The following is a 15,328-nucleotide window of genomic DNA, read 5'->3' on the forward strand; positions in this document are numbered from 1 at the left end:
TCCATCCCCTCCCCCCACTTAGAAACCACCCTGCGCTCCCCTGGGAAAGAGACCTTAAGATGAATTCACACTGATGAGGAATTTAATTAACAGGAGCCTCAGGCTGTTAGAGTGGGGTTGGGTGGTTCATCCCTTCCTTTACAGGAGGGACAGCTTTGCCCTCTGCCCCGAGTCGCCAGCGAACGGGTGGCATGGGGAGGGTGGCACAGGTTCTTACAAGTGCCTTCTAGAGAGATTCGGTTGCTTGCCTCCTTTTTCTCTAGATGTTGCCCTGAAACATTCCAAGTCCTCCTGTTTGTCTTTAGAGTTTCTTCGGCCCCCGGGGGCGCCCTCTTTTCAACCATGGCCTGTGGCTTTCAGCTTGGCCACTAGGTGGCAGCCTAGGGAGTTGGCGCTAGTGAAATTATGGGCTATTAATTGCAAAACCGTGGAGAGCCGGGTGGCTACTTGCAATTTAAAAAGGACAGCAACGGCTGCAAAAGCCTCCGCATGATCTGCCAGGAGGACTTAGTTGGGTTGTCAGGGAATGCAGGTGCTGGTTGTTGGCTCTGCCGGGAGCCTGCTGTGTGACCTGGGAAGTACCCCCGTGTCTCTGGACCTCAGTTTCTCTATTCTTGCACAAAGCAAGGGGAGGGACTGGATTAATGTGTAGTTCTTGACTTTGCCCAGGACGGATGGGGCACCTGGGAGTCATGGTGCTCTTTACAAACCTTGTGAAATAGGTCCCTCCACCTGGCCCCACAGGTCTGGGTCCAGGCCGCTGCTCTGCCTTTGATGGCTAAAGGGAAGCGGGGCATGGAGGAGAAGGTTGGGGAGGGAGGGAGGGAGAGAGGAAAGCACCAGATTGCGAGTCAGGAGGCTGGGTTCTGGTTCCTTGCTGTGGCCTTCATAAATCACCATCCTTTTCTGGGCCTTGGCAAGATGGGGCTGGATCATCTCTAAAAGTGCGCCATCCGGGCAATCAGGCAACTCCAGGCCTCACTCCGGGCCTCACTCCTCACTCGGCCTGCACACCCCTTAAGCATGTTGTGGTGCCTCCCAAAGCCCATTGGCCACGCCATGCCATTTAAATATGAAAAGTGCCTTTTTTTTCTCCAGTAAGAAACCAGCCTAGTCACTGCTAGGCCCTGAGCCCACTGAGTCTGAGTTGCTGGCCCACATCTAGAGTCAACCAGCCTGTGCCTCAGCCCTGGCTGTGGAGAGGGGTGCGAGGGAGGCCAGGAGGCTTGTGGGAAGCTGCTGGGGACACTGAGCCTGGCCTGGGCCACTGCCCACCCTCAGAGCTCACCCAGCTCACAGTCCCGGGTTCAGCAATAACCCACCCCCTGTGCAGGGGCCTCTGGGCTGGGCCTGGGGTGGCGGTGATGCAGAGAGGCAGGAAATGTGCTCCCAGGGCAGAGCTATGGGGGGGGGAGGCCACCGGCAGGTCCCAGCTGGGGGACCAGGAGCTGAAGCTCTGCTCCACACACGCAGGCCCAGGTTCTAGCCCCAGGCCTTCCACTTGCCCATGGTGGGGCCTTGGGCCCCCATGCTCCTCTCCAGGCCTCCATTTTCCAACAGTAAGATGGGGTTAATAATACCAATTTCTATACGGTTTTGTAAGAATGAAATGCCATCATGTGTGTAAAGAGCTTAGCATAGAACTTTGGGTGCAGTAAGTGGTCAGTAGGCGTTACTCTTGTGAGAAGGTACTAGAACACTGAGGACAGGGCGGGGGCATCAGGGCATCTTTGCGGAGGCTGATGTGGGGAGACGATCACCAAGCACACAGAGGGTTGGAGAGGGCATTTTTGGCAGACCGACCTGCACGTGCAAAAGGTGGAAATGTTGGGTGGGCAGGGGGCCGCGTGTCAGGGGAAGGCGGGAGGGGAGCTTTCCACATCTTCTAGGGATTTACTAATAATGATAAATGGCTGAAACGGGCAAGTTCGCCACGGTGCTTTGCCTGGCTGTATCATCTTGTTTCGTAACAGCTCTAGGATGTTGGTGCCATTACGATGCCCGCTTACAGATGTGGAAACCGAGGCAGAGAGTGATTGAGTAAAGTGCCCAAGGCCACATAGCGGTGGGGGAAGGGGGGGGGGTCTGAGGTCGGACTTGAACCTGTGTTCTCACGACCCCAGAGCTTTTTGCTCCTTTTTACAGCCTTCTCCTCCCTGTGACTTGTAGCATCCCAGACAGCCACACCATCTGCAGGGCATCAGGAAAGTCCCTGGCCACATCCAGGGTCAAAGCAGAAGTGATGCCCTCGGGGCCCTTTCTGAACACCTTCTGCTGTCAAGAGCACAGAGCTCCTGTGGCACTGGGCTCTGTGCGACCTGACGGGGACAAGTCTAGGCAGGAGGCAGGGGTGCAGAGCGGTTCATACGGAACATTCCTGCCAGTCTTTAAAGCTTGGTCCTGCATTAATTAGCTTCGGGACCGGGGGAAAGGTTCCTCTCTTGCTCCGGTCCCCTGTCTGCACGATGAGGATGCACGTAGCACCTCCACGTGAGTTAGTCTGCACCCCAGGAGTACAGCAGGTGCCCAGTGAACCGGCCCATCCCAGCTTCTCGCACAGAGGGAGGAGGGTCCCAGTGTTGGGGCCACAGATCACAGCATCCACAGCAGTTAGACTAGGGTTTGCATCTGGGATCTTGGAGCAGTGGCTCCGCCTCTCAGGCCTCAGTTTCCCCACCCATAAAATGGGGTCCCAGCCCTCCCTTGCTAGACCAGGGCAGCAAAATGTCCACACAACACTGGCTCCTGGTAAGGTACCCGTGCCGTATACTGATTGCGTGGGATCCTGGTGGGATTAATCTTGCTGAGGGTCGTACAGAATCTTAGACTCGTCAAGCCTCAGAATCCTAGACTCTTGGTTTCAGAGATCCTCAGAGCCCCAGTTTCAGAATGAGAGGTGTTCGAATGATCTGGTCTTACAGGCACGTTTTCAATTGCCCGTCAGGCCGAGGGGCCCTGAATTCACGGCTGGGCACCGTGCCCCTCACCCCAGGCCTGCTCTGGCCCTTTCTGCCCAGGTTCATGCCCGGCTGGGCTGTGGTTAGGCCAGCCATTCTGAGCATGGGTGAAGGAGGCCCCAGGATTTCTTCTTGGATTCTGCCTTGCGGGGCATCTGTTGGAAAGGAAGCTGGGAGACTCACTTTGAAACAGAGTTTGCGTGAAAATCTGGGCAGTTTCGCTTGAAGTGTGTGTTTCCTTGGGTCTTGGGGGCAGCTGGAGGAGGCTTCCACCCCAGGCCACACCTTGGACTTCAGGGCTGTCTGTCCTTGGTGCCCACAGGGGCTCCCAAGCCACCCTGCAGAGAAAGGCCTGGCAGCCCCCAGGTGGAAGGTAGGGAGGGGAGGAGTGGGGAGAGAGGAGGGGAGATGGGTACAGGGCCTGATTTCCCCAGGGCTGCTGCCTTCTTGGAAGAGAGGGAGGTAGGTGGGAAAACACGTGGCCAGAACACCTAGTGAGACCCTGACTTGGGAACAGGAAGAGACGCCAGGTGTGTGAATGGGGAAATGCTAGGGGGGTGGGGGCAGGGTGAGAGCTGTTCTGCCCCTCCCCTGCAATCAAGTTCAAGTTCTACTCTACAAATCAGGAGGGAGCAGTTCCTGCACAGGATACCAGGTCAAGGGAGTGGGCTACTATGTATTCATTCATTCATTCATTCATTCATTCATTCATCCAAAGTAGCATTCACTAAGGGACCATGGAGAGTAGACATAGCCCATTCTCTGCAGGCAGATACCCTAGCCGGGACCTATGGGCCAGTGGGTCACATGCTGTAATGGAGGCAGCAGGGACTGAGGGGAAGGATCACTAATATTTACTTTGAGGAGGTTTTATGGAGGAGAGGGGAACAGGACATTTGAAGAATGAGTGGGAGTTCTTTGGGCCACGGTGGGTCCCGGGACCTTCTGTGGGACAGGGGCTAGGACCACCCTGGGGCGTGAGCATGGGGATGGAGGGTTAGGGGCGCACACTCCTTGGCTGGCATCTGTTCCCAACTCAGGAGGGGGCACCAAGGCCCCTCATCAGCCCCTAGGCCCCTCCTCCGTTGGACTGGGGCCAGCAGCTGTGTCCTCAGCAGCACGGCCGTATGCTGCCCGGCTGGGCCTCCCTGGCACCCACTGTGCCCCTGATTAGTTGGCCTTGGCAATGGCAGGAACAGCAGACGGCCTCTCCCGTTCGCTCAGCACCCTCCCCTGACCTAGCCAGGCCTCCGAGAGGGGGGCGCCCCTGGGCCAGCCACAGCCTCGGCCCCCTTTGCCCTCAGCCTGGCACCCTTTCTCCTGGCTGCGGGCTGCACCCCTGGTGGAGGCTGGCGCAGATCTGGTTCTTTCTACTTGAGCTGGTCTGGCAGAGTGGCTGCGCTAATCTGGGCTGACAGCTCTTGTCTGCAGACAGCACCCCGGACCTCCAGGGGAGATGCGTCTCAGGAAGCCCGCCCCCCACCTCCTTCCAGGTCCCCCGCTGCCGCCCCCTCTTGGCTGGCTGCTGCCCAGCTTCTCCTGAGCAGAGGGTCTGGTCTAGGGGTTTCCGGTGAAAAGGGGTGAAAAGGTTGAGCAGCTCCCATCAGTTTGCCCACCGTCCGTCTCCCTCTAGCTCCCAACTTTCTTTCTTTCTTTCTTTCTTTCTTTCTTTCTTTCTTTCTTTCTTTCTTTCTTTCTTTCTTTCTTTCTTTCTTTCTTTCTCTATTTATTTAACGTTTATTTATTTTTGAGACAGAGAGAGACAGAGCATGAACGGGGGAGGGTCAGACAGAGAGGGAGACACAGAATCTGAAACAGGCTCCAGGCTCTGAGCAGTCAGCACAGAGCCCGACGCGGGGCTCGAACTCACAGACCGCGAGATCATGACCCGAGCCGAAGTCGGACGCTTAACCGACTGAGCCACACTGGGCGCCCCGTCCAGCTCCCAACTTTAAATGCCATCCAGAGACTCTCTCTACCCTGATGCACCCACATGATACTTCTAGGCTACATTTCTCTCCCCTGAACCCCAGGCCCCACGAGCCTATGAAATGGCTTCACATGGACGTGTACCAGGCGCTCCAAACTCCACGTATCCAAAAGGAGTCCTGTCCCCCGCGACGGCTGCTCTGTGGCTCTGTCCTCAGGCTGCAGACCTTGGAGATGCCCTGCCTCCTCTCTTCCTCCAACCCCTGCCAACATCCCATCAATCGCTTGACCTTTAAAATAGCTCCAGAGTTTAGCCACGTCCCCTACTTCCGCTGTCATCGTCATCTGGACCCAGCCAGATGTGGATTATCAGAGGGGCAGGTGAGCGATGGCCTGGCGAGGCCGGGCGGGATGGGAACAGATGGACGGGAGGCTCAGTGCCCCCGAGAGTCACGCAGGAAGCCTGGCAGGGAGGGCATGAGCAGGGCCACAGCTCTCTTGCCCCTCCCCCTGCCCCCACCCAGCACTCCCCATTTCTGTTCCAGGGGAGGGCAGGGCTGTCCTCAGGAGGCAGCAGCCATATGGCCACCGAGCCCACAGGCCTGGCCCCCCTTCCTGAGCTGTGTGTGCACAGGCCGGGGGTCACATGTGGGCGATTATACACCATCCTGCAGGCTGTCTGCTTATGGGTCGCCTTCTCCCACCCCGGCCGGCCATAGTCCACCTGCCCCCGCAGCTGGGGTGATCTTTCAAACCCTCCTCAGCTATGTCTGTCTTCTGCGCGTGACGCTCAGTGGAACAGGGGCCAGAGTTCTCACACCTGCGGGGCAGTCCCATTTCCGCCACCTCTCATTCGCTTCCCTCCAGCCATGCTGGCCTCCTGGGTGGGTGTTCCTTGATTCATCCCCACCTCTGGGTCTTTGCCCTGGCTGTTCCACCTGCCTAGAGAGCTCTTCCCAGAGGGGCACGCAGCTGACTCCCTTACCTCCTGTGAGTCTGTGCCCTGCATCGTCTTGCGAGTGAGGCCTTTCGGGCCCCCAGGTTATACCTGTCCTACCCCTGGCCCAGCCTGGCGCCCCCCCCCCCCCCGTCCTTTTCTGCTCCTCCACTTGCTGTTTTCATAACACCATCCAACAAATGAGGAGATGTACTTATTTATTTAGTATGTGTGTGGTTTTGTCTCTCCCTACCCGTATCTAGAATGTCCACCTCCTGGGAGCAGGGGACTTGGTCCGTTTATTCATTTGTTTGTTTTAACCGATGCACCCCTAGAACCTAGAACAGCGCCTGGCACGTAGTAGGTCCTCACTAAATATTGGTCGAATGGATCCATCCACCCATCCGTCACTCCTTTGTGGCCATCCTCGGGGGCCACTCTGCCAGGCCCCGGGCTAGATCGGAGGATGTGGAACACCCCTTCTGGGCCTCCTGCTTAGGATGCGGTTTGGGATGCGTTTGGGCAGAGCCATGAACTGACGAAGGCTGACAGCATAATAAGTGCTGCGATGGAGGGAGGGCAGGGCAGTGGGCAGCTCACTGCAGGGCTACCAGCCCAGCCCAGGGGCCAGAAAAGAGGGCCACTCAGCTGAGGTCTAAGAAAGGAGGGGAGATGGCCTTGTGAGTGTGTGTGAGGGCTTTCCGGGGGGGCTGGAAGGGGGTCAGCCTGGCTAGGTCACACCGGCATGGGGTGCTGCTGTCCTGGGGAGTGGACCTAGCATTGCACCCCCCCCCCCCCTCCACACACACACAGGGTACTAGTAATAGGAATTCTGGAGGTGGTGATGGGGGAGGGTGCTGTCGGTGGGGGCAGTGTGTGTGTGAGGGTGAAGAGTAGGGATGCTGGGGGCATCTGCCAGTCCGGCTGGAGCCGCAGGGTCAGATGGGGGGTGGTGCGCAGAGGGAGGTGCGGCTGGGGAGACAGGCTGGGGCCTGTGTGTAGGGGCTTGGGGATGGGCTAAGAATTTGTACCTTCCCCACGGGGATGGAAGGACTGCTGGCAGCTTCTGGCTCTGGGGGCTCCTCCTCTGAGGTCCTGTCCCAGCCTCGAGAGGCTGACCGGATGGGAACCACTGTCTTCTGTAGATGAGGCCACTGGCGCCCCGCGGGGGCAAGGCCGGCCTCAGGGCTGCCCCACCAGGAGAGGCACCCAGGCGTCCCGTCCTGGGCTGGTGCTCTGGGCACTCACCAAAGCACTGGATGTCCTGGGGACTCTGGGGTCCTCTTTCCCTCTCGCCTGGGGAAGCAGGGCCTTCAGCCACACTCATGGGGTTGCCAGGGAGTCTGGTCCTGGCCTCTACCCCAGGCTGAAGGCCCGAGACATCACACTAAGAAAGCAAAACCAGATAAGTTCATCTTGAGCCATGGTGAGTGAACACCTGGGGGAACTGGAGGCAGGAAGGCTTCACTGGTGTGGGGTGGAAATCAGAGACCGCCTGGAGGAGGAGGGCTGGGCTGGGGATAGGTGTGCTTCGACTTGAGTAGGAAGGATGGTCTGAGGCAGACATCTCTGTCTTTGCCTTTCTTGGTCTTTCTCTCCAACTCTGTCCTCTGTCTCCATTTCTTTCTCTGCCTCTCCTCTCTGCCTCCACCTCCTGAGCCCAGTGCCGGGGGAACTGAGGGCAGAGAGGAACCATCCGACGACGTGCCTTAGCTAATTACTTGACTGCAGGCATAAAAGGAAGATTAGCTGGGGTCTCGCGGGGTCCTCCCTGACTCCCTAATCCTGTGGCCCCTTTTCCCTGGCACGGAAAGATGGATTCGTTCTGAGTCCCTAATTAGCTAATTATGCTTTGGCTCAGTGGCCCTGGGACTCCCTGGGCCCAAGGGAGGGCTGTGGAGTGAGCTGGGGCCTGGCTTGGCAGAGGGAGGAGGGGAAGGGGGACGGACGGGCTGCCATTCAGGGAAGCCAGCCAGGCAGGTTTTGAGGAGCCTTTCAGAATTTCAATATCCTGGAGAACAAGGGAAATGTAATTAATCGAGCAACAAAGGCTGGGGGATGGGGGGGCAGCCATGGAGCAGTCAGGCTGGGGTGGCTCAGAGTCACCTGCTCCCTCAAGGCCTTTCTGACCCAACCCCTTCTCACATGGCTGCTTGCGTCCTGCCGCTGTCCCATCCTCTAGGACGGCCCTGTCCAAGGGCTCGGCCTGCTTAGAATCTGCTCATGGCCTTCCCTGACCAGTCCCCTAGCCCAGGGCCCCTCGCTCCTTAGATCCCGCTTTGCGGCCACCCCCAAGCATGGCCTCGATGCGCTCTCTGAACGGTCATACCTTTGTGCGTTTGCCACAAGCTCCTGTCATCCTGCAGGGCCCAGCTCAAGTCAGTCCCTCCAGGAAGGAGCCCGGATTTGGATGGATCACAAGGGTGCTTGGTCTATTTCCTTGTTTCCCTTCCCAACACTCCCTGGGCTATCCCTATTGAGGGTGAGGGTGGGGGTGGGGTATTTAGCCCTCAGTCACCCTGACCTGCTCTCAACTGGAGGCAGCAGCCTGCCAGGGAGACCCACTGCCTTCTCCGGGAGGAGGCTGACCTAGTTTTGTGGGGAGGGAGGACGGGGCAGGCATTAATTATTGATTGGAAATCACTCCACACAGAGCTCATGATGCAAATCCGAAATAACTACCCTCGTTAACAACCACCTTAGCATCACCCCTGGAATAAATAAAAATCTGAATAGGGCCACTGTTCTCCTTGTCACCATCTTTTCATCCTCCCTTCTCCAATCTTCCATTCTTTCCTCATGACTCATCACGTATTCAACATATGTTGGCTGAGGCTTTGTTCTGGGCTAGGAACTGCTGGGTTCTGAGAATGCTGACTGGACACAGGTCCTGCTCCCAGGAGCTTACAGCCCAGTGGAAGAGGAAGGGGTAAACAAATAATAATACACTAGCGCTAGAAGGCTACGTAGTGAATGGGGCCTCCAAGATTGTGCGGTATGCAACTTGCACAACTGTGCAAGCCACCCTAGGTCAGAGGTGCTGAGATTGCCCAGAGCAGAAGAGAGAGGGGTGGACTCTACCTGGGATGGAATGTGAAAGGGTAGGGGAAGTCTTTACAGAGGGAAAATAGAGCTTCAGCTGGGCTGTGGTGGTTGAATAGGGATTCACCAGGCATAAGAGAGATGGAAGAGTGTTCCAGAAAGCATGAGTAAAAGCATGGAGGTGTGAAATCCCATAATATGTTTAGGGAACTTCAAATAATTTGGTACTGCTAACCATAGGATGCAAATTGGTGAGAGAGGGTGTGTGTGTGTGTGTGTGTGTGTGAGAGAGAGAGAGAGAGAGAGAGAGAGAGAGATCTGAAGCTAGAGAGGTAGGTAGAGTCAGATCTCACAGGAGCTTGGAAGGTACGTACTCAAGAGTGATCCATCACTCCTGACCCTCTTTGGGACCACAGACACTGGTGTGGATCTTCTCCCAAGAAAAATTCATGTACCTGCACATTTTACAGCAATTTCATGAGGTTCACCTCCTGCAGTCCTTCCAGGCTGTTGTCAAGAATTGTCCCTGTTGTGTCCTGGGCTCTGTTTTTCCTGGGCTGGCTTCAATTGTAGGCGGGTGCTGCCCTGCTGAGGCAAGATGGGCCCAGCAGCTCCGGCCTTAAGTCTGCCCAGCTGGCAGCCTCTGCACAAAGAGAGCATTTCCCCCTGTCGTTCCAGCTGAAGTCTCAGGGTTGACCCTCATTGGTCCTGGCTGGGGTCACATGCCTATTCTGGACCAATCACTAGGGCTAGAGGAACGGGATGTGCTGATTGGTCAGGCCCATGTCATGCGATCTCCACGGCAGCCCAGGCAAACCATGGGGACTAGAGTGGGGGAGTGGGGATGTTTTCTTAGGGCTGGGAAAGGTGGCTGGGCCAAACCAGGGAGGTGACCCATCTGCCTGGGGTTTGTGCTCCTGTGGATTCTGCATTGACTGGGGTGTCCAGAGCTCCATTCGTGGCGTCAAGGGGGCAGGCGGAGGGGTGGGGGGTGCCAGGGGTTGGGACTGAGCCTGTGGAAAGGGAGAGGGCATGTGGATGGGTCAGCCCAGGGCAGGAGGGGCCGAAGGGAAGGATAGAGAAGTAGATGTGAAGGGTGGCAAGAGTGGGATGGGGCTGGAAGTGGAGTGCGTTCCCCCATTTGCTCTGTGGGGTGGGGGCGTCAGGAGAGTCAGGTGCGGCTCTTGAGCTGGGGAACCTTTGCAGGGTGGCTGCTGTCTTCTTGGGCCCCTTTGCTGAGGACCTTCTCTTCTAAGAGGGGAAGGGACTGGCTCAAGGTCTCTGAAGGACATCAGATTTGTGCAGTACCCAGAAGAGAGTTTGGCACATAAACAGTGCCCCGTAAACACCTGCTTTTTCATCCGGAATCTGGTGAAAGAGTGGTGGGGCCCAGAGCCATTTCTGTGGCCTCTGGGCAGAGGGGTAGACGTCAAGGAGAAGGTCTGCTTAATGGCCCCTGAGCAGGCGGGGAGCCCCAAGGAGCCCCTGCCCGCGTGTCCCCACCTCTTCTCTCCATGCCCTTGTCTCTGTTTCTCTAACCCTGCTCTCTCTCTGTCCTCCTGGGACTTCTGCTCCCAAGGCTGACAGTCTCTCTACCCTCCCCCACTCACAGGTATGCGGATCCTGGTGAACCTGCTCCTGGACACGCTGCCCATGCTGGGGAATGTCCTCCTGCTCTGCTTCTTCGTCTTCTTCATCTTCGGCATCATCGGCGTGCAGCTCTGGGCGGGCCTGCTGCGTAACCGCTGCTTCCTGGAGGAGAACTTCACCATGTGAGTGCCGCCCCCACCCCCCGGGGGGCTGCCAGCCAGCCAGCTTTGCCTGGGGCGGCAGGGGTGCTGGATGTTTTAGGACGGGGAGGGTCTCCCCGTGGAGCACCTGGTCCCAACCCTTACTCCCAGGAGTGGAGAGAAGCCAAGGAATGTGCTCAGGTGCGCTGCTGGTGGGTCTCCCGTGAGTGGCTGGACACTAAAAGGAGCACAAAAGGCCACTGAGCTCTCAACATGGGTATCACAGAGTCCCGGGCTCAAATAGGCCCTCAGGTGCGAATTCAGCTCCTAGTGACTCTTACTTCATACACAGTTTTAACTTACTCGGTAATTGGGAATGGGGCCAGCAGCGTGGAAGTGGCAAACTGGGGGCTCGAACAGGAGGGGAAAGGACAGCTGAGACCCAAGCAGACGTGATGCCAACAGGGAATAAGAAGACAGAAACCCTCAAAGGCAGACAGCGAACCTGGCCCAGTTCCAGCACGGACATCCCTCTTGGTGACTCCCAGTCATCCAGGAAAGGTCAACTCACAGTCAGCCCGTTTGCCCCGATAAGCGGGTGGGGGGGCTCCCGGGTGGGTGGGCTCCCCACCCCAGAGAGGTGATTGTCGAAAGCCGTCTCAGCAGAAGTCCAGCTCTGGCTCTTGGAGGAGTCGGGTTGAGTTGCCTGGGAGAGTTGACATCTGTGGAATTTCCGCGGTGAGGGAGGAGCGGCGTGTTTGGGCGTGCGTACCCGCATGGATGCGTCTGGACGGGAGGATGCTGACACGTTGCTGCGCCTCGGCGGGCTCCTGCCCTGTGTCAGGCCCCGGGGGGACTGAACCAGCCTCTCGCTCGAGAGCAGCACTCAAGTGTCAGCTCTTGCCAAGCCCAGGCTTAGTGCTCAGGACACAACAGAAGGCAGAGTTCCTGCCCTTGGGGAACTGGTCACAGGTGCCTCCACCGAGGGGCTCTCGTGGACGGAGGACAACTGCGGGAGGCTTGGGACGCCCTCCAGGGTGGGCTCAGCTTTCTTTCACATGTCCTGTCAATTGTGGAGAGGAAGCTAACCCAGAGAGCCGGGGTGAGGATGGGGAAGGGGACAGGTTCACCCTCCCAGTGCCCCCATTGCCGCGGGGACCAGAGAAGGGGCACCCTTGTGGGAAGGATCCCGTGGGCACGTGGGGGCCTAGTCTTGTGTCAGTCACTTGGAAGAGGTGGGCCCCACAGCAGCAGGAAGCGGGGGGCACCCACTTCTCCCGGGCTGGTCTTCAAAGATGGAGGTGTGTGGGTATGAGCTCTCAGCTTTGGGGGTTCAGGACAGTTCCAGACCCCTCTGTCCCACACGGGTCTTTCCCTAGGTCATTCCGTGGCCTCCTCCTCATTGTCCCGCCTCAGCCCCAAGGTCACCACCTGCTGGAGGCCTTCCCTCACCACCCCCTTACTCCCAGACACTCTGTTGCATTAGCCTGCTTGATTTCCTCCTGAAATTACACTGGTGAGTTCACTTACTTGGTTGTTGGGCGTCTCTAGACTGGTGTATTTACCTGGTTAACAATGATGAAGTGCTCCAGCACAACAGGTGTGACTGAGGTAATGCTTAAATCTGACCCCTTGTGGAGACTGGGAGGCAGAGGCCAAGAGAGGGGTATCTTGCTCCAGGGCAAGGTTGGCAACATCAGAGCCGGTGTGAGAACCCAGGTTCCCCTGCCTGCGGCGCCTGCCTCCGGTGAGGGTGCTCAGAGCACCCCTTCAGTCTCATGAGCCCTTGGGGAGACCCCACACGGTCTGTTTGAGGGTTCTGGGGCACAGAGTCAGGCCAGTACTGCCCAGCTAGGAAGTGGCGGGGCCCGGCATCTGGACCCAGGACTGATGTCCTCTGCAAGGCGTCTGGTCCCTTCTCCCGGATTCCGTGTTAGCTGCACACACGGCCGTTCGCGTCCCAGACAGACTTTAAATATGCGAATTGCTTTGACAATGTGTCTTGAGGGCGTTTTACACCAGGGTTTCTTATTCCACGGATAAAAGGCAGCTCATCTAGCCAGCCCCTGTTGATGGACGTTGCGTGGTTTCCAAGTTTTTGTTCTTCCGTACGGGGCTGCAAGACGCATCCTGTACACGTGTGATCCTTATATACACGTGGGATCAATGGCTAGACTCATCATCGCTGGTCAAAGTGTATGTGTATATACACATACACACATATATTTTAAAGTTTATTTATTTATTTTGAGAGAGAGGTTGTGTGTGTGCAAGTGCCCGCATGAGTGGGGGAAGGACAGAGAGAGAGAGAGAGGGAGGGTGAGAGAATCCCAAGGCTCCGTGTTGCCAGCCCAGAGCCCAGCTTGAGGCTTGATCCCATGAACCATGAGATCACGACCCAAGCCTAAACCAAGAGTCGGACGCTTAACTGAGAGCCTCCCAGGCATCCCAAAGTGTATGTATATTTTTATGCTTCTTTCTTAAAGGTACAAATTGCGTTTAGCGGTGGACACAACTAAAGTGTAGAGCTGAATGATGTTTTACGTGGGTCCACGCCAGTGTAAAGCTACCCAGAGAAACTTAGGGGGCCTAGGGAGGCTCCCTCCTGCCCCTTGCCGGTTCCTGTCCCCCTCACCCCAAAGCGGCCACTATTCTTTTTTTTTTTTTTTTTTTCAACGTTTATTTATTTTTGGGACAGAGAGAGACAGAGCATGAACGGGGGAGGGGCAGAGAGAGAGGGAGACACAGAATCGGAAACAGGCTCCAGGCTCTGAGCCATCAGCCCAGAGCCCGACGCGGGGCTCGAACTCACGGACCGCGAGATCGTGACCTGGCTGAAGTCGGACGCTTAACCGACTGCGCCACCCAGGCGCCCCAAAGCGGCCACTATTCTGACCTCTATCGCCGTAGATTTGTTTTGCCTGTTCTTGAGGTTTCTTTAAATGCAGTCATACAGGATGCTACCTTTTGTGTCTGCTTCTTTGGCTCAGTGTAATGTGTCTTTGCGATTCACCCACGTTCTTGTGGGTTTTATTTCTTTTTCATTGCTGTGGGTATATATTGAGCAAATATACGACTACTTATTTTTTTTTTTTTTTCATTCTACTGTTGACTTGGGTTGTTCCTGTTTTTTTTTTTTTTTTTTTTCTTTTTTGGCTCTTATGACTCATGCGTATTCTCGTACATATCTTTGGTGGATATAGCCAACCTTTCTTTTGGGTAAATACCCAGGAGTGGAATTGTTAAGGGTGCACGTACGTTTAGCTTTAGTAGATTTTGTCAAATGGCTTTCCAAGATGGTTGCGTTCAATGTCAGCTAGCAAAGTCTGAGAGCTCCGGTGGCCCGGCATCCTCAGCGACATTTGGTAACGTCAGTCCTTTTCACTGTCACTCTTCCAGGGAGAGTGCAGTGGTACCTTATTGTGGTTTTAATTTGTTTTGCCCTGATGACTAGTGACGGTTGGCACTTTTCACATGTATCCTCTTATGAAGTGTCTGTTACATACAGTCTTATGCTGTTTTTAGATTGGGTGGTCTTTCTTTTTATTATAAATTTGCAGTGGTTCTTTGTATTCTCGATTTGAGTCCTTTGGTGGATAGATATGTTGCAGAGATCTAATCCCAGCCTGTTCCGTTTTCACTCTCTTAATGGTGCTGTTGGACGATGAAGCCCTTAGTTGTAATGAAGTCCAGATTACCAGTCGTTTTTTCAGTATTGCTTTTTGTGTCCAGTTTAATCTTTTCTTAACCCAAGGTGATGAAAATATCCTCCAGTGTTTTCTTTTAGAAGCTTTCCTGTTTTATCTTTCACATTTAGGTCTGTATTCCGTCTCTTAGTGTGGTATGTACAGATTCCCTTTTTGTACAGATATTCAGTTGTCCCAGCAGCGTTGGTTGAGAAGTCCACCCTTTTCCACTGAATTGCAGGGGTGCCTTTATTACTGCCAGGTGGCCATTTGTATTTGGGTCGGACGTGTACGTGTTCATTGTTGGCGGATGCCGCTAAATTGCCCCCCAAAAAGTTTATATCAATTTACACTCCCACCAACAGTGTATGCGCATGTGTGTTTGTACTCACTCTTTTCCGCACTCAGTACCATGGGCCTGAAATATTTGCCATTTGGATGGGTGTAAAATGATCTCGGTGTTAGTTTTGTTTGCATTTTCCTGTTATTAGTCAAGTGAGCGTCTCTTCCTGTATATTGGTACGTTGGCTTCCCTCCACCCCCCGCCAAGCATCTTGGCCATTTTTATTTCTTCTGTGAAATTTTTCTCTTTTCTTCTCTTTTCTTTTCTCTTTTCTTTTCTTTTGTCCTTTTACCCCCTAGTGGGGGCACAGGTGGTTTTGAGTGACAGGTGGTTTTAACATAGTCTAGATGTCTTCTATTTGTTTTATATATTGCCAATACTTATCCCAGGGCAGTGGCAATCTCTAGCCTGTTTTTGTAAATAAAGTTTTATTGGAACACGGCCATACCCACTTGTTTACCTATTTCCTATGACTGTTTCGCATTTCAAGAGTGCAGTTGAGTAATTGGCACAGAGACCATATGGCCCTATCTGGCCCTTTACAGAAAAAGTTTGCCTGCCTCTACTTTTTATTTATTTATTTATTTATTTATTTATTTATTTATTCATTTATTTATTCAGCTTGTCTTTTTACTTAGTATGCTTTCTTTTGTCTCATAGAAGTTTTACATTTTTATATAGTCAGTCTTGAACTTTGCCTTTGT

General features: G+C 55.0%; 1 protein-coding gene across 2 annotated transcripts in view; it reads left to right on the forward strand.

Annotated features, from left to right (window-relative positions):
* CACNA1I (calcium voltage-gated channel subunit alpha1 I) overlaps positions 1-15,328 on the forward strand; it is a 117,235-nt gene that overhangs the window by 52,297 nt on the left and 49,610 nt on the right. For both annotated transcript variants that reach the window (XM_045465897.1, XM_045465898.1), the window contains exon 6: positions 10,478-10,637. In XM_045465897.1, coding sequence (XP_045321853.1) covers positions 10,478-10,637 — 160 coding nt within the window. The remainder of the gene's footprint in view (positions 1-10,477; positions 10,638-15,328) is intronic.

The sequence above is a fragment of the Leopardus geoffroyi genome, chromosome B4 (assembly GCF_018350155.1).
Source record: "Leopardus geoffroyi isolate Oge1 chromosome B4, O.geoffroyi_Oge1_pat1.0, whole genome shotgun sequence".
NCBI classification, from domain to species: Eukaryota; Metazoa; Chordata; class Mammalia; order Carnivora; family Felidae; genus Leopardus; species Leopardus geoffroyi.